Consider the following 23,940-nt stretch of genomic DNA (forward strand, 5'->3'; position numbering starts at 1 on the left):
CATCCTGCGGCTGAGGGCAAAAAGAGAACAGGCAGATTTTCCGGACTCCCCTGTGCTGGAGGTCTGTGGGAGACATACAGCCCACTCACGGGAAACCGTCTGAAGGACGTGGATGGAGGAGACCCGGCCAAGGCCGCTGCGCAGCTTCAGGGGCTCAGCCTTTCTATCGGGTGCCAGACGCAGGAGTCGTGGGGGTCAGGAGGCCCTGCTGGAAGGCCCCTCCGCCTGCTGACGTCCGGCCCCGCCCCTGGTGCTGAGAGAAGTCCGACTCCAGCCGGGGCAGCGGGCTCTGGAACCCGGCGGTGCCGGGGCTGGCTCCCAGCGGCCCCTCCTTGAGCCTTCCCAGCCACCTGGGACACGGGCATCCGCAATCCCTTTCTGCCGCAAACAGCTGCACAAGCTTGGGTCCTGGAACCAGCCCCTTCCCGATCGGCTGTGGCTGGCTCAGCTCCCACAGCTGACTACCGTGCCTCAAACTTGGCACCTCCCGACCTGACCTGGAAGAGCCCCGCTTGTCCCAGGCCCTGCTCTCCCTCTGGTCCTGCCACAATCCAGAGGGCGGGACTGGGGAGCCCGAGAGGCAGGGACCACGGAAGTTAGGCCCCAAGCTCCTGGTCCTTCTGGGGTCCAGCACTTCCTACTGTCGCTCCGGCAGCCTCCTGAGGGCTGGCCCAGGCCTCTGTGGTCCTCCCGCCCGTGCAGTTCTCCCTTCTGATGGTGCGGTTATGGAAACCTGCTCCGAGGTGACAAAACACGATTACTAACCAGCTGGGTGACCACAGGAAAATCATTTAACCCCTCTGGCCTACAAATTTCCTCATCTGTGGGGCCCTGCTGAGCTGTTGCAAGCATGGCGGGAGGCATGGTCTGTGGAAAATACCAGCGCGGTGCCTGGTTAGCAGAGCAGCTTTGCAATACATTTGAAGCCGAGGTATCTCACATATTTGGAAAAAAGCCAAGGGGAACGAGTTTGTCTAACCTAGAAGATTCTTAGGTCCTCAGGTGGGGTTGGGGGGAGGAAAAGTCAGCTTCGTTGTAGCCCACAGCTTGGAGCCTCTCTCTCTCTGTCTCTCGGCTCCCGAACTATACTGACCAGCCCTTCCTTGAGCTGGTTCCAGTCAACGTGGCATGGGGACCCCCTCCAACCCCGGGAGGGGCCACCGGACCACTGCAACCTCCTCTCTTTCTGTCCTTTGGTCAGACATCTTAGCTAGGCTGAGCTCCCCGGGGCAGGGACCCTGCAAAGCTTGGAGGAGGCCCAAAGCCGGCGCCCACATTCCTCAGTTACTGCATGGCTTCCAAGCGGGGCCTGACCCTCTTTGGGAAGCAGAGACAGGGATGCTTTTTCTCCCATTTGCCCAGCAGGGCAGCGGTTCCTTCTCTGAAGGTTTTCCTGGAGCCTCTCCTCCCCCAAGCCCCCTGTGCATGCCCCCAGCCAGGGCTCAAAAGGAAACACACCCGTGAAGGTCATTAGTGAATATGTTTGGTTTTTTCTTTTCTTTTCTACCCCCCCCCTTTGTTTTTCTTAAGAAAGGAGTCACAGGACTGTGTTCTGGCCCGCAGGGCCCCCCCCCGAGCAAGACTGTCCCAGGGTCTGGCCTAGTCTCCGGGTTCAGCCAGCGGCTGAGAGCCCACGGAGGTAGTCCCCGGCCAGAGGCAGCACAGCCCAGTGGTCCGTGCGCAGGGCCACAGGCACTCCGCCGGCCTGGGCCGCCTCCAGTCGCAGCAGCAGCCTCGAGTCTGGGGGCAGGCGGATGGCCACATGGTAGCTGGTGGGGGGCTGGGCCACCACCACAAAGGGCTCCAGGTGGCGGGACACCAAGGCCTCCAGCCCCTGCGGCCCAAGAGGGCACCAGAGGCGACTCTCGGCGCCCTTTGGTAGGCAGGAGTCCCAGAGCTCCTCAAAGAAGCCCTGCTTGTCCCCGTCGTCGGGAGCCTGGGGGAAAGGCAGGAAAAGGTCCTCGAAGTTCACGGGCACCGGAGGCAGGTGGGCGTGGCACGTGAGGCCGGCGGGGGTGGCATACAGGGCGCGCACGCTCAGCTGCGTGGGAGCCGGGAGCCGGGGCTGCAGCGGCAGGAGCAGAGGGCTGCAGGGGCGGCCCGGGCGCAGGCAGGGCACGTGGACCGCGTCCAGCGGCGCGTACAGCTGGCCTTGCACGCGGAAGCGCAGCTCGAGAGAGAACACGGGCTCCAGCACCTCCACCTGGAGCTGCAGCACCGGGCCCGGGCCCGCTGCTCTGCGGGGCCCCACACTTAGCCGAATCGGGGCGGGGGCCTCCTGCACCATCAGCACGGCGGCAAAGCCCTGGTTCTCCGCCACCAGCGAGGAGGTCAGTGCCGGTGCGGCCAGAGAGGGGCCCAGGGCCACCCCTAGCTTAGGCCCCGCCAGGTGGGCCAGGAGGATGTAGTAGAGCCGGGCATGGTCCCGGCCATCAGGGTCCTCCAGCTGCCTGGCCAGTGCCTGCAGCAAGTCGGCCAGGCCTTCCCGGACACCCGCCCGCAACAAGGTCCGGCAGACCCGCAGCAGAGCCTGCTGGAGGCCCCAGTCTGTGCAGTGGGCCGCCGCAGCTCGCAGGAAGCCTAAGGTGGCACTTGGAGCATTCCCGTCGGCCACTTTCGCCAGTATCTTCAGGTGCCAACGAAGGGCCTCGTCTCTGCCGGGTCTGGACACCACCTCCTGCCGCAGCACCGCTCTCAGGGGCTCCCCTAGCTCGGGGCCCACCCTATCCAAGAGATCCACAAAATGGGGAGCCAGCGCAGGCCGGGCTCGGTATAGCTCGGCCAGCCCGTGGGTCAAGGGCGTCAGCACCAGAGGTTGCGTGGCTAGGCAGCGAACGACCAGGTAGGAGGCCTGGAAGCAGAGAGCAGCCAAGGCCCGGGGGCCCCCATCCAAGGCTGCCCTCTGGCGCAGGCCAGCCAGCAGCTCCCCTAGGTAACGCTGGGGGCTCCAGCCCTGGCCTTTCTCCTCTTCTTCATCTTCCGCACAGAGCAGGCACAGCAGGTGCAGGCGGGCCAGGAGAGCCATCGGGTCATGGAGGAGACTGGGCAGGAGGCTGCGGCCCAGCCGGGGCCCCAGCAGCAGGGGGGCGGCCTCCTCCCCAGCAGGGCCTAGAGGGCAGTTCTCAGGGAAGCTCAGCAGACAGTGCAGGTAAAAGAGGTGGGCGGGTAGGGGCAGGGCGGGGTGCTGGGCGGCCAAGGTGAGCCTGCGGAGCAGCAAGGCCTCATCCTGGGCTGTGAACAGGGCTTCGCCAAAGGCCGCCTTGAGTGCCAGCACCGCATGCAGGAGTGCCAGCTGGGCCGTGCCCAGCAGCCGTACCAACTGTGGCTTGAAGAGCACTGGCGGCTGTCCCCGGAGACCCCGCAGAGCCCAGCCCAGAAGCCACAGAAGCTGGGCCTGAGCCACAGGAGTGAGTAGGTAGGAGGAGTCCAGAAGCTGGGCCACAGCAGCCCGCAGCTCCCGGGCCTCCTCAGGACTGGGCTCCAGCACTGCAAGGCCACACTCCTCGTCCTCGGCTGCCGGCCAGCTTGGTGCCTGGGGCTGCGGGTGGGCACCCCCCTCCTCAGCTAGTGCCCAGTTCCAGGGACCACCTGGGGTGGGCGCATCTCCGGCCACGAGCAGGCCCTGCAGTCCGGCCTTGGCCTTGGCCCGTATCACCAAGGTGTTACGCAGAGCGAGTGCCAGCAGCAGGCTGAGCGGCTGGACCGGGCCTTCCTGCCCCAGCAGGCGCCGCAGCAGCCCCAGGCAGTCCCCCAGCAGCCCAGGCTTGCAGCTCTCCAGCTCCCGCAGGCACTCACAGGCCGTGGCCTGCAGGGGGCGCTGCTCCGAGGCGGGGCCAAAGCCTCGCCCCAGATCGCGGCCCGAAGCCAAGCCAAGAAGTAGTGGCAGGAGCCGGCGGGAGGCTCCCGAGGTGGGGCCCAGCGCGTCTCCGGCCGCCAGGACTGTGGTGGCCGCCAGCAGCAGGGGCCGCCGCAGGGCTGAGGGCCGTGGGGGCAGAAGGACCAGGGTGTCCAACAACGAGGTGGCCGCTGCCTCGGCTGCAGCAGCGTCCGGCCACAGCTGGGCTGGGTACTCCAAGCTCAGAGCCAGCAAGGAAACCTGGGGATGGGAGATTTAGGTGGGAATCACGAAAATGTGGTTCGAGCGCGGGGGTGCTGAGGTGACCAGATGGCCCAGGGCGGGGGGATGCACGCATGGCCTACCTTGGTCTGTTCGCTCAGCTTCTCACTTCTCAGTTCGATCAACAGGTCACGACCCAGATCCTCACCCTCGGGACCGGCCATGAAGGCGGACGGGCTGGCCCGGAAGGCGCCCAGGCGCTGGGCCCAGGTTTCCCGGCTCGGGGGTCCCATGGTGCCGCACCCAGGTCCCTGCGAAGAAGCGAAGGAAGGTCAGGCCCGCGGCCGCCAGAGGGCGCGCGAGCACCTGCACGCACCCCGAAGGGGCCGCCGTCACCCCAGGGCCGCCTCGCAAATCCCAGCCGCCCCCTGCCACGCGCAGACGCCAGCGGGGGACCCCGTGCCCGGACCCCGAGATAAAACCGAGAGGTCTCGGGGGCGACGCCGGAGCGGGCAACCAAGGGTCCCCGCGGGGCAGGGCCGCCGGCGCCCGGTGCGTGCCGAGAGCTCATTACGCCGCCCGCCCGCTGCCCGCACCGAAACCACAGCGCCGCCCCGGCCCCCGGCGCCCGCGGTAACGGGCCGGCCGCTCTCACCGCGCCTGACTCAGCCGCCGCGGGCGCTCGGGCCGGCCGGCTCCTTCCGGGCGGCGGCGCGCGGCGGGGCGGGGCGCGCGGCGCGTGGGCGGCGGGGGCGGGGCCGTAACGGGGCCACCGCCTCCCCTCCCGCCCCGCCAGCAGGTGCCGACTCGCCGGTTTCGCTGGGGCTGAGTAACTGTCCCGCTGCGTGCGGGGCCCCCCTTCCCCGAAACCGCCTCAGGCCCGGGCAGAGGCGGTGGAGCTGGGTGGGCCCAGGCTCCCGGATGCCGGGGTTCGGTCCGGGCGGGGGCCGCGATCCCAGGGCTGTCCGACAGCCCGGGCCCGCCGCGCCCGCGAGGATGGCCACCAGCCCGTCCCCCCTTGCCCACCTGCCGGCGTCCGGGCTCTCCGCACCCTGCGGAGGGCGTGGGGTGCGGGTCTCCGGGCTCCCAGAGTGTCCGCTGGGGGGTGTGCAAGGTGCGGTCCCAGAGCGCCCGCAGGAAGTGCTCCTCGCAGCCCCGGCCGAACCGGTCGGGCGGGCGCCTCCGGGCTTGGCTTCGCTTCTCCGACGCCGGCCCCGGCCACCCCCCCCCCCCCCCCCCCCCGGCTGGGCTTGGGGGCGCGGAGCCGGCGCCGGGGTCACCGCGGGCGGAAGCTGCTGACCTTTGCCTTAGGCCATACCAATAGCTGACAGTCGGCAAGGGCTGCGGCAGCCTAGCCAGGGTAAAGCTGGCAGGGCAAGGCCATAATCCTGGGAGAAGCCGGAAAACAACGGGATGCCGACGTGCAGAGTGGCAGGGCCGGGTGGATCACAGGGCTCGCGGCAGGCCTGGCACGGACCTGGAAACAGAGACTTCGCCACTAAAGACCTCGGGCCAAGCGGTGCACCAATCCAGCACTCTTGGAATTCCAGAGGGCAGGACCGGAGCTGTTTGGCCACACTCGGGGGTCGCCTGTAGCTCCCAGAGCAGTGTCTCCTGGGCCCGGAACCGCAAGGGCGGATGCCCCATTGACCGCTGGCTTCCGTGGCCCAGAACTGCCGGCGTCCAGGCCCCACAGGCTACAGTAAAGCCTTTAGCTCTAATTAGCCAGCTTTGAAGATGAAACAGACCTGAGCCCCCATGTTCTGGCTGCTGCCAGCTCGTTTCTCTCCTTTCTCCAGGCTCCGCAGGCCCCTCCCCACCCGTCCTGCTGCCCACCAGATGGAAGGTGGTAGGGAGTGGTGGGGTAGAGAGCGCTGGAAAAGAGGCTCTCTGGGTGCCGGTGGTGCCAGGGATGCCAGGGGGATGGAGACAGGGACCCACCCCGAGGGACAGGTCCAGCTGGAAAGCCCGGTCCCAACTCTGGCTCCGGCTCCATAGTTGACTCACAGGCGGCAGCCCCAAACCACTTCCCTCTAGGTGCCTCAGTTTCCCCATCTATAAAATGGGAGTGCTGACTCCCGCCCAAGAGACTGTGGGGTGGGGCAGCCCGGCTAATTAAACCGAAGATGAAAGAGGCCAGGATGAGAGCAGCCCTGGGAGGGAAGGCAGCTTGGGGGTAACAAGGAGCCTGTCTGGTTTCCCTGTCTGGGGCCCAGAGGGTGCTGATAACCACAGGCCCCTAGACCTCACCACTCACAGGGAGAGAGGAATGATTATTAAACCTCTTTTTACAGTTGGGGAGACAGGCTTCAAAGGGTCAGGAAGTCTGCCACTGGCTTTGGCACGCATTTAGCCTCTGACCTTCAGCAGCGTTTCTGAGCTTTGGCTTCTTAGGGCCAGGGGTCTGGAGGGAGGGAACCTGTGTGTGGTTCCCGATGTGGTGGGTGCATCCACATGACTCCCAGGCTCACAGCCACCCTGGGGTACCCGGGGATGGCTACCATGCCCAGATGAGAAAACGAAGGCCCGGAGAAGTGCAGTCACTTGCCCCAAGTCATAGAACCCCTAAGAGGTAGAGGCTGGACCTCAGCAACAGCCCCCTACCGCCCCTGATGCCTTCCTTCCACATCAGCTACCCTCAGCCCTCGGAGGGTGTCCAGGTCCTGGGATGGGCTTTCCCCTTACCTGCCTGCCCAGATGTCCCTGCCCTGTTCCCCTCTAGGATGGCGGCACTGGTCTGTCCCTGGCACAGGCCAGGCAGAGAGTTAAGCTCAGCCCGTCAGCACTGCGCACGATCATTCCAAGTCTGCAGTCAGCGGGCCCGCCGGGGAAAGCGACCCCCCAGCCAAGAGGGCCCAGGTGTGGGCTGCAGCCAGGTAGCGGAGCAGCGAACTCCCCCACTTGAAGTTCACACCTCATTCCTTCTCTTTCTGCTGAGTTTCCAGCCTCCGGGGTGTAGCCCAGCTCCTGGGAGATAGACACCAGGCTTGGAAAAGGGAAAGTCAGTTTTCTGAGGGGTCCTGAGCCTCAGTTTTCTCATCTGTAAAATGGGGACATGGCCAACCCATCTTCTCAGCACTGGGTGCTCCCTGGGGATACAGAGATGTCTTAAAAAGAACACCTCAATAGGCAAATCCGTAGAGAGCAGAGTAATGGATGCCAGGAGCTTGGGGAAGAGAGAAATGGGGAGTGACTGCTCATGTGTACAGCATTTCTTCTGGGGTGATGAGAATGTTCTGGAAGACCGTGGTGATGGCTGCACAACTCTGTGAAGATACCAAATCCCCTGAAGTGTATACTCTGAAAAGGTGGGTTTTATGGTCTATGAATTGTATCTAAATAAAACTACTAAAATGGTGTTAAAAGAAAAGCGGTCCCTTATATACAGAACATAAGACGCGGGAGGGGGACAACAAACAAACAGGACAAATAAAAACTTCACAAAGGAAAAGATGCTGCCAGGAAAACAGGACGGGGTAATGGGTGAGGCGGTGGGGGTGGGGGACACTTGGCTGAAACCTGAATGACAAGAGGTAAGCAGTCATGGGGTGGAGAAAAGCCACCTGGGAGGAGGCACAGCGGAGGAGAGGTCGGAACAGGACCAGGCTCTGGCCCGCCGGGAGGATGGGGGGCCCCCCCGGCGTGCTGGCGCGCGCAGAACCAGCAGGAATGGAGAGGCCAGCGGTTGGGAGGTCGGGAGGGGCCAGAGTGCATCAAGCCCCCAAGATGTTATTCCAGCTGCCATGGGAGCCACGGGAGGGCTTGGGCTGGGGGGAGACAGCTGGCTGGGGGGGGGGGAGGGGCTTTCTGTGGCCTTGGCCCACGGTGGCAGCTGTGGATGGAGGTGTGGGCATATGCGGCTGATTTGGGCACCCCTGGGACTCAGCGGTGGGTAGATGTTAGGGTGACGGAAGAGGGGGGGCAGATGACCCCAGGCTTTGGCCCTGAGTACTTGGTTCCAGTCTCCGCGGTGGGGAAGGCCATGGGAACTGAGGAGGGAATCAAGTCTGGCAGGCCAGATGCGCAGCCACCGTGGAGAGCCTCACCTGCGTCCTTGGCCTTCTCTAGCAGGAACTTTTGGCTTCTCCCTGCACAGCTCCAGAGGCTCCAGATGGCCCAGAAATGCTCCTCCTCTGGCTACTGCCCCCTGCACCCCCCAGCTCCGGCCGAGGGAGCCTTCTGCCCACCTGGACATCGGGACAGTTGGGAGGCCCACGGGCAGGAACTCTGCAGAGGTGAAGGGGTCGGTGTCCTGACAGCACTCATGGTTGCTCAGGGGCCTGGCTGCCTCCCCGAGGCTATTGTTACCTGGCGCTGGAAAGGCCACTATGTGAGCCACACAGAGGCCTTGGTGGCCGTGGAACCATCAGCCTGCATGATGAGTCTATTTCCAAAGGCTGCTAGACTGCCGGCAAAAGCAAATCAACATCTCTTGACCTCTCTGAGGAACAGAGCTGGAACTAGGAGCCCCACTTTACAGATGTATAAACTCAGGTCCTGACAGGTTAGGTGGCTTGCTTCGAGTCCCCAGAGACTAAAAGTCTGGGGCACCCAAGTGTCCTCACAGCACATCTCATCTCCTGGGAGCCCTTCGGCCTTCAACCTCCCTACTTCCCAGTCCCTGCCCTGCCTCTACCCTCTCCCGGCTTCCCTGCTGAGCCTTGTCTGGGAACAGGAAGGGGTAGTTCAAGACCTTCTCCATCTAACTCCTGAGCTCTTTCTAGGCTTCTCAGGCTGGGAGCCCAGCATTCAAGGCGGGAGCCAGCCTCGACTTTTCGGGGAGCACCGTCCTGGCTTGCTTGCTGGAGTTCTGCCTTCCTTCACTCTCCTGTCCCAACACTATGCCAACAAGAGAGGTCCACTCAGAACACCTAGAATCAGAGCTCATGGCTCCCTTTGCAGATCGCCAAGGCCACCATCACAGCCCTGCTCGGATAGTAGCGTCCTTACCAGTCTCTCTAGTACTCCGTTCTACCACAGCTTCGCACCATACGGAGCCTCATGCGACATGGCACAGCCGTCTCTTCAACCTCAGTTCCCACACCTGCCTTCCCCTCCCAATCCCACCTCGTCTTTTGTTTCCTCTCACGACACTAGCCTCACTCCCACTCTGGGGCCCCAGGTCTCCTGGGGATCTGGCTCTCCCGCCGGCTCGCCCAGCCGGCCCCTACCTCTTGTTCAGACCTCAACACCCCCACCTGTGACTATCCCATCGCCGAAGTCATGCGTCGCACTAAAACTTTCCTTCTTTCTCTGTCTGCCTGGCACCACAGAATCATCAGTGCCAAGCAAATGGTGGGTGTTCGATATTTGTTGACTGAAGGAAGGAGTGAATGAATGACATCTGACACTGTGTGGACGGAGCAGAAGGAGCCTGCCCTCATGGAGTTCACAGGTTAGCTCGGTGTTTATCCAAGTTCATGCACATTGTCTCATTCTAGGGCGGCTCAGGAACCACAGACTACACACCAGCAGCCTATGGGGCAAATCTGACCTGCAATGGTATTTTCTTTGACGTGTTCCATGGGGTTTTTTAAAAGATTTTTTTTGAGGGGAGCCTGGGTGGTTCAGTCATTAAGGGTCTGCCTTTGGCTTGAGTCATGATCCCAGGATTCTGGAATCGAGCCCTGCATCGGGCTCTCTGCTCTGCCAGAGCTCTGCTTCTCCCTCTCCCACTCCCCCTGCTTGTCTCTCGCTGTCTCTCACTCTGTCAAATAAATAAATAAGATCTTAAAAAAATTTTTTGAGCCAACTTTAAAAAATTGGTTGATTTTACATACAAACCTGGGTTTTTGGCTTCTTTTCGAAAATGGACGGATGTGGCCACACTGGGCTTCTTTGTTCAAATGACATGATTATTCGTGCCCCTTTAGACGGCCACATTCTGCACCGTCCCTACGGCTCTCTCCATCTCTCTCTCCCTCCCTGACAGCCTGCGTCAGTTGCCTTCGGTCACTGAACCTGCCCTGTTGCTTTCCTTCTAATCAATTTGCTTTGTATCCATTACCTCTACCAAAAGTTGGAACATGAAAAGCTGAATGGGTCCCACGAGTCAAGAAAAAGAGATAATCTTTCTTGCAACAAGTATTTATCCATAACCCACTCTGTGCCAGGTACAGCGGTGGATACTGGATACCAGAGATACTGCAGCAGATAGCGTGGGTGACTATCCCTCCTGACACTGTGTGACATTCTTTCCACAAGTGGAGACAGTTGAGTTGTTCCTTACTAACCTCCTCCCCCCAACAAGAAAGACTGTGCTTCTTGGGTCCGAGGTCATCTGTGAAGACTTAGTTTCCACTAAGCACCTACTGTGTAACAAGCCCTGGGCAGGGTCTGGCACAGCCGAAATGCTCAATAAATATTTGTTGACTTAATTGGCTAAATCTACTTCCTAGACACACTGTGTTGGAAAATGTTTCTCCAGGATTTATTCAAAAGGTAAGGTGCTCACTTCCCACCAGTTGAACCAAAGGGTGCAGGTAATAAGGGAGGGGTGACAAAGTATGTTTGGGGTGTGCGAAGGCAGAGTCCTAGGAGAGGAAGGGGCAACGAGCAGCACCCGCTGCCAGAGCCCACAGTGACCCCGGGAGGTAGGTGACAGGATGCCCAGGTGATAGACTAGGAAACAGGCTGGAAAGGAAAGGCCTTTGGCCAAAGTCACAAGCCCCAGGAGGGAGTGAAGGAGGAAGCCACCTGTTCCTGAAATGCACACTCTCCCCGCCCACCTTCAGGGGCTCCTGGACCACTTATGGGGGGTGGAATGTAGAGGGCCTGCCCCAAAGTCGGCAGCCAGGCTTCTGCTCCCCTTTGACTCCTGACTTTTGGAATTGTGCGAATTCATTTATCAGACTCCTTTCCTCTTAATCTGTTCCAGCAAATATTTAACACATGGAAAAGGTGTATGTGTGGTAGAGATCCTGAAATGTTTATTTTATAGGGGGTAGACAGAGAGCTAAAAAGAGGAAGGGGTCCCATTCCTGACCCCAGGACGCCAGCTGGTAAGAGAAGCCCAAAGTGTCACAGTAACTTGGAAAGCAACAAGCACTCCCGGGGTGGGCCTCCCTCCAGCTAAACCTGGGGGCTGGACAGAGTCTGTTGAACCGTTGGGGGTGGGGGGTAAAGGGGAGGGTGTGTGCCCCACGCTGACCCTCAGCCGAGGGTGGGCTTTTGCCGGAAGCAGACAAGAGCCCTCTGCCTTGCAGGGGCTGAAACCAGGCAAAGTAGGTTGGGCACCTGAAATCTGGCTCTTTGGGACCAGGAATGAGGTGTTTGCGGGAGTGTGAGCCCCAGCAACAAAGGCGCTAAGGTCTTACGGATCTCAGTGGACTCGGAGAGGTTTAAACGCCCCTTCCTCCATGAAGCCCTCCTCCCTTCCCTGGCCAGAAAGCGGGCTGGGACGGGGACCGGCCGTCGGCTCTCCGCGGGCACTCTCCGCTTGGTACAGTGGCCGCGTCCTCCCCGCGGGCCCGCCCACCGGCCTACGCGCTCCTGGAGCCTCGCGTGCCTGCCCGCACGGAGCCGGAGCCCAGCAAATACCACTTGTCTGAACCACGAATTGCTCAGCCGGGCCTTCGGGATCCGGGCCGCCTGGGTCCAGGCCCGGTTCAACAAGTGTGGGCGGGACCGCCCGTTCCCGCCCGACGGCTTCGCGCCTCCCCGGGCCGGGCCCCGTTGGGCGAGTTTCATGTCATCCCCCGCAGAGCGTGCGAGCGCGGGTGCACATAACGTTGCCCCCTCCCCTCCTCGGCTCCCCCCGAAACTCCGAAGCTTCCGTTCGCGAAGCACTAGCTAGCGCTCCCGGCTGGGGGAGGGGGGGGTTCCCCGGCGAGCGGGCGGCGGCCGGGCCGGCAGGGCAGCCGGGTGCTGGGTGCCCCGCGCCGGGCACCCCCCCCTCCGCCCCCGCCCGGCCACCCCGCCCAGGCCGCGAGGCCACCTCACCGGCAGCGGAATGGAAACCGGTTCGACAGGTAACAAATAGGTGGGTTGTCACCGTTATTTCCCAACGCATGCGCCGTCGCTCCCCGGGACGCTCCAAGCTAATTAGCTCAGATCACCCCCCCACCCCGCCCCAGCCACCAACACACACCGCCGCGAGCCAATAAAGCGTGAACCCGTCCGTCCGGCTCGCACTTTAAGACTTCCCGAGCAGCCGCGGGGGACGCCAGTCGAGCCGGGAGACGCTTACCTGCCGCTTCCCCGGCCGCGCGGTGCACCTGGCAGCGGGGGCCTCGGCCGGCACGGAGGGCGGCAACCGCCCCGCGGAGTGGGAGGCGGGCGCGCGCGCCGTCCCGGGCACGGTCTCCCCGCAGAACGTGGGGGGCCCTTGGCGACTCGTTCCCCGAACCGCCCCCTCCCCTCCCCGGCCCCGCGGCTCGGCCCGGGACAGGTGGGACGGCTCCCGGCTGTAGTTGCGGAAGCGGACGGCGCCGGGCGAAGAGGGTTCGAAGATGCCCCGCGCGTTCCTGGTGAAGAAGCCGTGCGTCTCCACGTGCAAGAGGAACTGGAGCGAGCTCCCCGACGAGGAGCGCGGCGAGATCTACGTGCCAGGTGAGGCGCGGCCCGCCGCTCCCCCGAGCCTGCGGCGCCCGAGGGGCCGGGGCAGGGGGCCGGGGCAGGGGGCCGTCCGGGCGGCGTGCGTGCGGGGCGCAGCGGCGCGGAGCCGGGCGGGCGGGCGGGCGCAGCCGGGGCGCCCGATTTAATGTTTAAGCGGCCGCGGCCCCGTTAGCCCGGGGCGCGGGGGGAGGGGAGAGGAGGGGGGGAGGGCAGGGCGGCGGCGGAGGCGCCGGCTGGGGGCGGGGGCCGGCGGGAGGGGGCGAGGGCAGTTCCCAGACCCCGCGGCTGGGCCGGGGGCGGGCGGGTCCGTGGCGCGCGGGTCCGCGCGGGTCCGCCCTCCCCTCCACCGGCCCGAGCCGCGGCGCAGGGGAGGCAACGGGGTGTGTCACCGCTCCGGCGACCCTCCACTCTCACGTCGTAAATCCAGAAAGCGGGGACTTTTATGAGGCGGGAGGAGGGCACTGGAGCGATGCCACCTCGGGGGGCAGGGAGCGAACTGGAGCTTCAGCCGCAATTTGTGCAAAATGTAAGAGAAAACTCGTTGAAGCCGCCTTCCTGGATCTCTCCGTCTTTCCCACACTCCGGTGGCCAGAAGGTCGTGGTGGGGGTCAGGCCGCCAAGGGTTACCGGCCGGCCGCCCCGCGGAGTGCACGGAGATCCGTGGGGACGGTTCCTGGCTACGCCCCGCTTGTCCTGGGGACCAGGGTGGGATCGGGTCTCACCGCCGGCAGAAACGCGCCTCCTTGCCGGGGACATACTTGCAGAGGACGCAGCTGAGCGGACGGACAGTGCTTTTCACGAGCCCAGCCCCCCCCCCCCCCCCCCGCCAGGGGACCAGGCCCCCGCCGCCGCTGCTGCGCCCAGCCTGTTTTTGGAGGACGCCTTGACAGCGTCCGAGCCTTTGAATGAGTAACCCGAGTTGTTTCCCTCTCCAGTGGCATCTTCCTCTGGAAGTCCTGAGAACACTTTGGTGCCTTCTATCCTCCTCCACCCCCAAGAAAATCTTTGGTCGGGAGAAAGGCAGCTTCCTTCCGAACTCCCCCTCCCCTCGCCCCTTGCGGGTGGGGCGCCCCCCCCCCCCCCCGCGCTGCACACCCAGCCCAGCGCCTCCAAGGGAGGTGGAGGTGGGGGGCAGGGGTTGTAATTAACCAACCGACTTTGACCCTTGATCTCCGGGCTCCCTGGCACCGCCCAGGGCCTTGCAGGAGAGTGGTGAAATGAGGGCCGTGAGGGGCCCCGTACCAGCTCCTGCCTCAGTTTCTCTCCTAGCATAAACTGGTGGAGACAGTGGGTGTAGTGGTGAGATCTCTGTGACCTGACAGGCCAGGAGCCAATGGCCTGTGACGCTGCTGGGATGTTTCGCAGGTTATCTCAAGGGCTTTGGCGCTGCTTCTAGAGCCTCCTTAAAACAAGGGGAAACCGAGGCCAAAACGCAGCTCACCTGAGGTGGATTGGGGTGTGGGCCCAGGATTCTGTGTATAGTTTCCTGCCTGACCAAGTTCCTGGCAGGCGGGGTGGCGGTGGGGGGGGGTTCCCCCCCAGAAGGGCCGGAGAGGAACGGAGCCCCCTTCTTCGCTCCTGCCTCCTCCCTCACCTGTGTTTGTCTTGCTGCTTAGCTGCGCCTTCGGATCTGATAAACTGAACTTGGACTGTGTTAAAGGTGAGCTGAGCCTTGCGGGAGACTCAGTGTGCTGTTATTTTTAGTTTTATTTCACATCCCAATCAGTAACAGATCATGTGTTGACTTTTACAAAGGACAAAGAAATTCCGTTTGTTCAAATCATTGACTTCCTTGCATCCTGGTGACTTTCCCCACCAGAGTTCTGGTGGCCCTTGCGGGAGCAGTGTGAGGGGCTGTCCCTACAGGGGATGGCCGAGGAGGGCTTCCGGGTGGTCTGTGCCACCTGCTGCTGGTGTCCAGAGCAGGGAGCTGTGCAGGCCTCTCTCGAGACAGGATCGGCCCAGATGGTTGGGTCCGGGTCTAAACCTGGAGGGCACAGGTGAGCGTCTGCCCTCGTCGTTCTGGGGAGGGTGAGTCCTGTGGGGTGAAGCAAGGGGTAGAAGGCAAAGCACTTAATTTAGCTTCTAGAAGCCATGTGGCCCACTGGAGAGTTTTCCCACAGGTTTTGGAAATGAGAAAGGGAATGTTCTCGGGCCACGCTTGGGTGCCTCAGATGGCTGGAGAGGGGGGAGTGTGTTTTGTGGTGGCTTGTCCCCTGGCTGAGCCATTCCATCACTAGCCGACCATGACCCCAGGAGCCGGCTGGGCACGTTTCCTTCAGCTCACCTCACAGGCTCAGCACGTTGTGACCAGCTAAGCATTGACCCCGGTCCTATAGGGAGAGGCCCTGCGGGAGCTGGGGAACAGGGAAGCCTTTGAGGTCTGACCTTCCTGCCCGACCCTCGGAGACTCTGAAGGCATCAGAGAGCCCCTGGAAGGCTGAAGGCTCAGGGCACCGGTATCCGGCACTCTAGCCTCTCTCCCTGAGGCTCGATTCTAGAAGTTCCCATCCCCAGGGCAGAACCTTTTCCTGGCTTCACTCCCCCTTCCAAAGCCAAGGGGAAAAGCCCAGAAGCGGGCACAGGGGGCTGTGAGGTCATAGAGGAAGGGAGGCCGCAGGTTACCTCTCGGCCCAAGAGCCCAGCCTGAGCCCTTCACGCCCTGCCCTCCTGTCCCAAGGCGTTTCTCCCTTGCTCTAGCAATAGAACAGGGAGTGATGCTGGCTTCTCAAGAAGGAAGCACTGGTACCCACTAAATTCCATCTCTTGGACTGAAAGGGATGCCGGGGAAATGGGGATGAAGCCCCGTACCCCAAGCCCTTGCTGAGCCACAGTGGAAAGTCAGGAAGGTGCTTGAAGGCAGATGAGCCTAGGAGCAGCCTGGAAGCCAAAATGCCCTGCTCCCAGATATGGGCATCCCAGGGCCCCTTCTAGGCCCCCCTGCACCCCCTTCCTGTCATTGGGGCCTCTGCAATCTGTCTCCCCAGTTCACCAGCACCCTCCCACCCCAGGGAGGCAGCCAGGCCGAGGCAGGGGAGATGGGAGGTGCTGAGCCCGGAGCTGACGAGGCAGGCCAGGAGCCTGGCTGCTCACTGTCCAGGCCGAGGCGGACCAGCTTCTCAGTCCGCTCTGGGCCCCAGAGTACGTGTGTTCGGTGGGTACGTGGGTTCAGAGGGACGGAGGGCTGCGGGGGAGATCCGGCCTCCAGTGAGGGTCATTCTTCTAATTCCTGGGAAATGCTGGCAGGGAAGGAAAGGCCTGCTATCGTCTCCAGGCCGCAAGGCTGGGAGCACAGAAAGCCACCCAGTGAGTGGGGACGGAAGAGCAACTTGGGCCTGGGCAGTGGCCTAGATGGGGCTCCTGCCTGCCCTGTGGGGCGCTGTCCCCTAAGCTGCCAAGCTCTTTGCTCTCGGCTGGGGTGACCCAAGACAGACTCCTGCCAGACCGTTTGTCCCAGAAAGAAAGCAGGTGAGGCAAGTCCTCTGGGCACAGGGAAGACTAGAGCGAGGGTGGCCACTGTTGATGGTCACTTGCAACACATTTGGAGTCCCACAGAGGTGCCCGTCCCCGTGCTGGCTGGAAGAGTGGGGTGGGGGGGCGGCAAAGGGAGGCACAGCCCGCAGCGGGTCAGGGCTGCCCACCCTGGCACCAGGGCCGAGGTGCCCGGCGCTGAGGGGCCCGGTGTCGACTTTGAAAGGCAATTGGGAAAGGGGAAAAAGAGATTGCCTGAGAGACACTTGGCACTCACAGGATGAAAGCCACAGGCTGGGGCACAGGCCCGTTGTTTCCAGGGCTGCCCATCTCTACCAGTTGGCTGGCCCTCACTGCCTTTCCGGCACTGCTACCTGGCCTGCAGGGGCGGGGGGCAGAGGGGCACGGGGAACCCCTGCCTCTCCTGATAAGGGGGCAAGGCCAGCTCACACCAGCGTGGGTCTTGCTGACACATGGTCCCTCCTGATTCGGAGCTGAGTCACAACCCACCCCCCCCCCCACCAGGTCAACCGCCCCCCCGAAACCTCCCTCCAGGGTCGGGGATCAGGCATCCTCACATGTGCCTCACCTGCTCTCCTTAGAGAGCAGCCCTGACCGGAGGCCTGGCGTGGGGTAGGACCTGGCCCTCTGGCCAGCGTGCGGCCAGCAGCATGCAGTCTGGGGTAGGGACAGGCTTGAGAGAGGGGACTTGCTGAGGACGAGGAGTTGGGGAGCTGGCCCTTGGCTGGAAAGCTGCCCTGGGCCCCCTGGGCCCTCCGCATCACCCCACAGAGGTGAGGGGGGGCAACAGAAGGGGAGCCCGTGAGCCCCTGCGGGAGTAAGTGGGGAGACGGCCCAGCTGGTCTGGCCCCGCCACACTCCGCAGCTGTGGGCGGGCGATGAGTCGCCACAGCCGCCTTGCCGGAAACATCTAATTAGGGGACAGAGAGCAGCACAAGCAGGGCCCGACCAGTTCTGCTTCCTGCCTCCTGCCGCCAGGTGCCACCCAGTGACACCCAGGGACAGGAGCGGCACGCCGATGAGCACTCTGTGTGCGTGCGGTGGGGCGGCAGGGTGTGCTCCCGGGGGTGGCGGGAGGACAGGTTTGGCGGGCGGGGCCGAGGCAAACATCCCCACCCTGGCACCCTATGGCGGCTGTCCAAGCCCCGCTGCCCCTGGCTCGGGCAGAGGGGGGTGTAGACCGCCACCCCCTCAGTGGAGCCAGGGGGAGCCCAGAGCGACAGCTCCCTCTGAGCACAGACTGGTAAGCCCTCACCTGCTGTCACTCCTCCCTCCGCCGTTGCCTGGGCGGCTGCTGTGGCCCGGCTCCCACTTCCAGGAGCTTCGCTCAGGCTCTCTGATACTGAAAGACAGAAGGGGGTAGAGCTTCCTGTGGGTCTCTACCTGGATTGAGAAATGGAAATTGTCATTCAGCTTTGAATTCTCGGCCAAGATCTCTCTCCAGTGGCCGGTAAAGCGGCCTCAGAAGCCGCCAGCACTCTGACAGCCCCCGCCCGGTGTGCAGACCGCCGTCACTGTGGGGAGGCCGGAGGGACCCCAGAGCGTGCCCCGCCCACCTCCCAGCACCCCCCACCCCCCCGCCAGCCTCCCAGGGTTCCGAGGGAGGCGCCGTGCCAGCTCAGAGGCCGGGCCCGGGCCAGGCACTGGTGAATCAACACCCGGAATGAGGTGGCTCATTAAAGTCCCCCGGACAGACGGACGCCAGTGCCAGCAGAACGGGTTCTGGGCGGCAGGCAGGCGCATTCTTCCCTTGTCAGACCTTTGTTGTGTTTTGAGGGGGCGAGAGCCAGGGCCTCTCCCGAAACTTCTTCGGTGCTTTCATATTCGTGCTTCCTGCATTAGTAGCTCCTGGGCCTTCCTTGTCTTCTACCTCCAGCGCCCCCTGTCCTGGGGCCGCCCCTCCCTGGGTCCCGGGGCCTCTCTGTCTCAGCAGCTCCTGGGCCAGGGGGTGTGCTGGGACTTGTCCGCTGGTCTGAGACCTACACTGGGTCTCCTAAGTCCGTCTTCTAGAAGCACCCTCATCCTTTCCTTCCTATGCCCCTCTTGATTTATCCTTCCGAAGCTTGGAAAATGTTCCTGGCTTATGGCGTTTAGGGACAGCAGATCCTCGCACTACAAGACGGGTTTGAACCACACGGCAGGGGCCGCTCAGACATTGGGTCCTTTCCGTAAATACAGCACAGGGCTGGGAACGTGTTTTCTCTTTCTTAGGATTTTCTTCATAACACTTTTCTTTATTATCCTTATCCTTATGACACATAGAACATGCAAAACGTGTGTTCCACTACTGTTTCTGTTCTCGATAAGGCTTCTGGGCAGTTAACGTTCTGGGGCAGCCAGAAGTTACATTCGGATTTTTGATGGTGGGGGTGGGACTCTGTGCCCTTAAGCCCTACCCAGTTAAAAGGTCAAGTGTACAGAGTTTAGCCTTTCGGGGAAGAAAAAGACTGATACATTAAAACATTAGCTAGTCTGGTCCCTCTTTGGTCCCCTCTGTGTGGCTCAGGCAGCACCTCCTCCTCCCTGCTCCGCCACGGGGGCCAAGCCTCTCTGGCCCCGTTCAGTGTGAGCTGTCCCTGGCAGGGAGCGGCCGCCACCAAGGGCTGCCAGGTATCGGTGCCTTGGAGGGCGGAGGCTGGGAGCCCAGCCCTCGGTGTGCTATGGCGAGCAAGCGGTCCCCGCTGTGGGGCAGGCTTGCATAAGAGCTGGGCACGGCGCCCAGGAGACCGTTCCGCGGCATCCACCTGCTGCCGCCTGACCTCCTCCCTGCTCCCCCTCACCTGTCCTGTTTGCCTGCCGCGCTTGGCCGGCGGGAGTGGCGAGCCTAGAGCCCTGCAGAGCTGCAGCAGCAGACCCCAGCCAGCCCCGAGGACCACCCGCTCCCCCCAGGCCAGCCGCTAAATCGGCCTGTAGAAGCAGCCCAGGTCGGCCCAGGCCAGGGGCCAGGGATGAATCCCCGGACCCAGGGCCTCCAGTGGTGCCCCCTTGTCCACGCAGGAGCACGGATGAGACCTGGAATCCAGAGGGACTGGCCCAGGTGGGCCAGGCGGACAGCTCTGGAGGGATAATTGGCGGGGCAGGTTCGGTCCTCCCAGTTCCGCTAAGACACAAATTACTCAGCAGGCAGGCCTGTGGGCCGTGGTGCTCGGCAGGCGTCCCCTGTAATGACCTTAATGGGGCAGGAGGGAGGAGCAGCGAGTACGGGCTGGGGACAGCCTGCCCTGCCAAGGTGGAGGCTCCCGGGCCCGGCCAGCCCACTGCCCGGCAGCTGTCCGGAGAGACCCCTGAATCCTGTTCTCCCTGCCAGACACCTCACCTGGCTCTTCTTCTCTTTGCAGTCAGTCTGGGCTTTTGCCCCCCACAGCCCTACCGGGAGCCAGAGCCATCGGTGGCTGAGCCCCCGTCGTGCCCCCTGGTTTTGGACATGAGCCTTCGGGACTCCAGCTATGGTGTGGCCCCAGGGCCCTGCGTGGTAGCCCAGCTGCCCTCCGAAGACATGAATCGTTTGGCAGAGCCCCAGAGCAGAGACCACGGCTTTCTGCGCACCAAAATGAAGGTACTGAGTCTCATACCGTCTCCGAGGACCGGGAGCGTGTCTACAGACCTGTGTCTGGCCCACCAGACCGGGTACAGTGAGACCCAGGCAGAGGCTGACCTTGGATCTGGGCCTGGGTTTCTGCTGAGAAGCGGACCCAGCAGGGCACAGGTTGGGGCGGAAAAGAAGAAAAGTAGGTCTAAAGCGACAGCGTCGTACTTTGGGAAGAAGCAGCAGGGCCTCAGAGATATTTCACCCTTGGGAGTCTGTTCTAGGAGTTGCTTCAGTTTGTTTCTGGCCTTAAAGGGAGCCACCTCTTTGCAAGCCCTAGGAAAAGTGGGGGACAGGAGCCCGGCTCCGCCCCTTCTCCTGGCTTCCCCTCCGTGCTGTGCTGCGCCCAGAGTGAACTCTGGAGTCCACCTTGTGGTTCACTGTCCCTTGAGGCAGGTGCCCTGCAGTTTCCCTCTCCCCCAAGTGTGCCACTTCTGTCCCCGTTGGCCTCTGAGGCCTCGCATTGAGGGCAAAGCCAGGGGAGCCGCCCGCTGCACTCAGCCTCAGTGGTGGGAACCGTAAGGAGGGCAGGAGGCAGTAGAAATGCCCCCGCTTTCAAGGAGCATGCAGCCAGTGAGGCTGTCCCTGGCCGGGCCCGAGTTCCTGAAAGGTCTAGGCTCTCGAAGCACCTGCCAGCAGCGATCTAGTGGAAGGGTTCTTATAGCCCTGTTCTCTGTGCCAAAGCACTGAAGAAAGCTGGCACCAGAAGGCCCTTCCTCCTTCTCTTCCCCATGTAGGCCAAGTACATGTTGTAACTAGAGGGAAAGCACCCAGACACAGGCTGGTCAGGTGGCCAGGGAGCCAGCACAGTGGCCCTGAGCCCCTGTGGGCCTTCCTGTCATCCACTGGACCCCAGCTGGTAGGAAGGGCATGGAGAGAGGGCAGAGGGCACAGGATGGCAGGTGCACCCGAGGAGTGGGTCTTGACCTGAAAGGTCTTAGCCGGCCGGCAACAGAGGGCCTTTCCCTGGGGCCTGAAGCGGTAGAGGAGGAGCGGATGGGTGGGACGGGGTGGCAGGAGGAGGGGTCACAACAGGGCCACAGAGCACAAGCAGCCTCTGGACGGTAATGGAGTGGAGGATGGAGACCACGTCTCCCTGTGCGGGCCACGCGGCCGGAAAGGCACGGCTGTCACTCGGAGCTGCATCCTCTCTGAGGGGCAGAGGGTGGCCAGGATTTGCTTCCAAATGATCCAGGGCCAAGGGCTAGGCTGCGATGGAAGGAGAAGACAAGACCGGCTCTAAATGCTACATGATGGTCACTGTAGTCACGGTGCTCATCTCCGTGTCTGACAAGATCTGAGATTTTCCGTAGTGACAAAAGAAACGAAGAAGGTGTCTAAGTAAGAGGGTCGTGAGGATGGCAAGGGGCCTCCCCTCACACCGCGACGGGCCTGGCTCTGTAGAAGCAGGGGGCCGGGCTCCAGGCTCTGAGCGGCGGCGGCCCCAGAGGCCGTGTCCTGGTCGTCCTCGGTCCCACCTCAGAGGAGGCGAACAGAGGGCACAGGTGCGGAACAGCGGCTTTGAGCCCCGCGGCGGGAGCCTTCCTGACAGGCGGTGGTGACCAGCCGTTCGTACAGGGAGCTTGTTGCAGGTCTCTAGAGAGGGCAAAGGGGCCGGGTGGCCGGGGGTTGGGGAAGCCGGCAGCAGCCTGACCATGGACCCAAAGTCTCCTTCCGGCCCCTCCCGCGCTGATCTGTGAGGCAGCGGCACAGAGGTGCGGCCTCTGGAGGGCGAGCTCGGCTGTCCCTGGGCCATGGCATGCCCCCATGCAGCCCACGCTCCGGACGGCTGTCGCAAACCCCATCCTCGCCCACAGGTGACCGTGGGGGACAGTCCCAGTGGAGACCTCTTCACCTGCCACATCTGCCAGAAGGCCTTCACCTACCAGCGCATGCTGAACCGCCACATGAAGTGTCACAACGACGTCAAGAGGCACCTGTGCACCTACTGCGGGAAAGGCTTCAACGACACGTTCGACCTGAAGAGGCACGTCCGCACCCACACCGGTGAGAAGAGCCCCTGGGAGGCCCTGCCCGGCGGGGGAGGGGAGACCCACGGCCTGGGAGCGGCGTCCTGGAGCTCGGGCAGAAGCCCCCCGTGGCTCATGGCTCGGTCCCTCAGGGAGCTGGAGACGGGGCCGGCGTCCTCCGCTCCTCCCGCCCAGAGTCAGGTGGCCTGGCCTCCCACGTCAGGGAAGGGGCCCACGGGCTTGCCGTCGGCTCGCTGACCCCCATGCGCCCCTCCCCGCAGGTGTGCGGCCCTACAAATGCAGCCTGTGCGACAAGGCCTTCACGCAGCGCTGCTCGCTGGAGTCCCATCTCAAGAAGATCCACGGCGTGCAGCAGAAGTACGCGTACAAGGAGCGGCGGGCCAAGCTGTATGTGTGCGAGGAGTGCGGCTGCACGTCCGAGAGCCAGGAGGGCCACGTCCTGCACCTGAAGGAGCACCACCCCGACAGCCCGCTGCTGCGCAAGACCTCCAAGAAGGTGGCCGTAGCCCTGCAGAACACCGTCACCTCCCTGCTCCAGAGCAACCACCACCTCTGAGCGGCCCCGCCCGGCCCGGGTCGCCTGCCCGCTGCCTGGCGGTGACTGGGCCTAGAGCCCCCTGCGGCTCACATGTCCACTCAGGCCTGGCGCTGAGCTCTGCTCACATTTGCGTTTTTGTCTGAGGGGCAGAGGCCACTCTGAGCCTGGACCAACGTGGGCGAGGCCCAGGGCGCCTTCCCCGTGAAGCAGCCCGCCCGCAGTGAGAAGACTTCCTTCCCAGAGGACGGATGGGGATGCTCGGCGGCCATGCTGCTCTGGAGCGCGGAGCATGGGACCGGGGCCACAAGCTCCCCCCGGGCAGCGGAGGGAAGAGCAGGGGCCGAGAGCAGCTGGGCAAAGCAGGGTGCTGGGGGAGCTGGCGCCCGCCTGCCCTGCAGTGTGCCTAAAGCTCAGGGCCATGGGGGCCTTGGCCCTTCCCTCGGGGCGGTGCATACACTGTGCACAGCCACGGATGCTCCTGCACACACAGGAGGCCTTTCCACACATCACCTCATTTTTAGGAAACCGACAACAAGGTGCCAAGGAAGTTTTATTTCCTTTTTTTTTTTGACACATGTACAGATATTAATATATTTTTGGTGCCAATGGTGGCTATTTTTAAGAGAGGATGGAGCTGGCTTTGTTCCCTCTCCATGCAGTTCTATTTATCCTGGACATTTCATACCTCCTCTGTGCCTTGGCTCTGGGGGCAGGTGGGGGGCTTCCCTAAGCCACTCCCAAGCCTTGTACCTCCCAAGATATCTCACCAAAGACCTTCCTCCAGTCCTGCCTGGGGGCTACCCATCTGCTGGGGTAACGCAGCACTGCGTTGGCTACTCCCCCTCCCCCGGGGGGCTCTGCTTCCCTCCTACATCCTTTCAAAGCCTGCCTGGGGGTTACCAAGAGCCTGTTTGCCTCCTAAGAATGGACCTTTTGTGGAACAACTCACCGTTGTGGAGGCCAAGAGTTTGTCCAGTGGCAGCTGTAGGAGGAAGGCCTGTGGGGTGGTGATCCCCAGAGTCCACTGTCTGGGACACTGAGAAGAGAACAGGACCAGGCTGCAAGGCCTGCCCTTCCTGGGTGGAGTGAACAAACCTAGGGCAGCAGCGAAAAATTGGGCCCCATCAGAGGCCCCTCGGGAGGGCAGCATTAGATGTTTGAGGCCTACTTTCTGACTTTTTCACATGGCTGGGTTATGAGCGCGTGAGGAACAAGCCGTCCCAGAACTGGTTGGCTCGACTGGAGGAAATCGGCCACCAGGCTCTAATGGTGTGGCTGGGTTTCCTGCTAAAAAACAGGAGAAGGGGTGTGGGTCAAAAAGGAGAGAGGGACAGGGCTGGAGCCAGCCTGCCGAAGAAGGAGAAGGCAAACTAGAAAGAGGTCCGAAGAGTGCGGCGGGCTGGGCCGGCCGGGCCCCTGGGCAGAACCAGCCCCAGACTGAGGGGAAGGTGCTTTCTCCAACCGCCCTCTGACTGTGTATAGATTGTTCTGGAAGACTCCTGTTTTATTTTACTTTAGAGTGTCTGGGAGCTGCTGTATTCTGGAAGTTATATAGTATAAAATAACCTTATCTGGAAGCTCTGTTTCGTTTACATTTCTGTAGCCCTGTGTTATTGCAATCGGAGGGAGCCCTAACGCTCTGTGTTGTCTGTTTTATTTTATAACTTTCCCTCCAACTATTAAAATCAAAGAATTATCGTTTTCTGAGTTTCTGCTTTTT

The 23,940-nt window shown here is 62.6% G+C and overlaps 2 protein-coding genes and 1 long non-coding RNA gene across 6 annotated transcripts in view; 1 reads left to right on the forward strand and 2 right to left on the reverse strand.

The window, feature by feature from the left end:
• Positions 1-1,470: 1,470 nt before the first annotated feature.
• On the reverse strand, positions 1,471-12,335 carry AP5B1 (adaptor related protein complex 5 subunit beta 1). 4 transcript variants are annotated; one of them, XM_082748470.1, is made up of 4 exons: positions 12,246-12,335; positions 5,084-5,534; positions 4,201-4,368; positions 1,471-4,096 (listed from the first exon to the last, which is right to left on the reverse strand). In XM_082748470.1, the coding sequence occupies exons 3-4, from the start codon at positions 4,348-4,350 to the stop codon at positions 1,613-1,615; spliced, it is 2,634 nt and encodes an 877-aa protein (XP_082604596.1). In that variant the 5' UTR covers positions 4,351-4,368; positions 5,084-5,534; positions 12,246-12,335; the 3' UTR covers positions 1,471-1,612. The 4 variants fall into 4 exon arrangements, with proteins under 4 accessions (XP_082604596.1, XP_082604597.1, XP_082604598.1 ...); XM_082748471.1 differs by lacking the exon at positions 12,246-12,335 and having other exon boundaries at positions 5,084-5,873; XM_082748472.1 differs by lacking the exons at positions 5,084-5,534; positions 12,246-12,335 and adding an exon at positions 4,713-4,793.
• A 143-nt stretch (positions 12,336-12,478) lies between these two features.
• OVOL1 (ovo like transcriptional repressor 1) lies at positions 12,479-23,922 on the forward strand. The gene is made up of 4 exons (XM_082748563.1): positions 12,479-12,607; positions 19,444-19,661; positions 21,509-21,698; positions 21,943-23,922. The coding sequence occupies exons 1-4, from the start codon at positions 12,508-12,510 to the stop codon at positions 22,236-22,238; spliced, it is 804 nt and encodes a 267-aa protein (XP_082604689.1). The 5' UTR covers positions 12,479-12,507; the 3' UTR covers positions 22,239-23,922.
• LOC309873288 overlaps positions 14,268-23,940 on the reverse strand; it is a 39,430-nt gene continuing 29,757 nt past the window's right edge. The window contains exons 8-10 of the long non-coding RNA XR_014316258.1: positions 23,170-23,315; positions 17,361-17,488; positions 14,268-14,651 (exon numbers count right to left, since the gene is read on the reverse strand). This is a non-coding gene — a long non-coding RNA (uncharacterized lncRNA). The remainder of the gene's footprint in view (positions 14,652-17,360; positions 17,489-23,169; positions 23,316-23,940) is intronic.

This window comes from Mustela nivalis (assembly GCF_964662115.1).
Source record: "Mustela nivalis genome assembly, chromosome: 9".
Taxonomy (NCBI): domain Eukaryota; kingdom Metazoa; phylum Chordata; class Mammalia; order Carnivora; family Mustelidae; genus Mustela; species Mustela nivalis.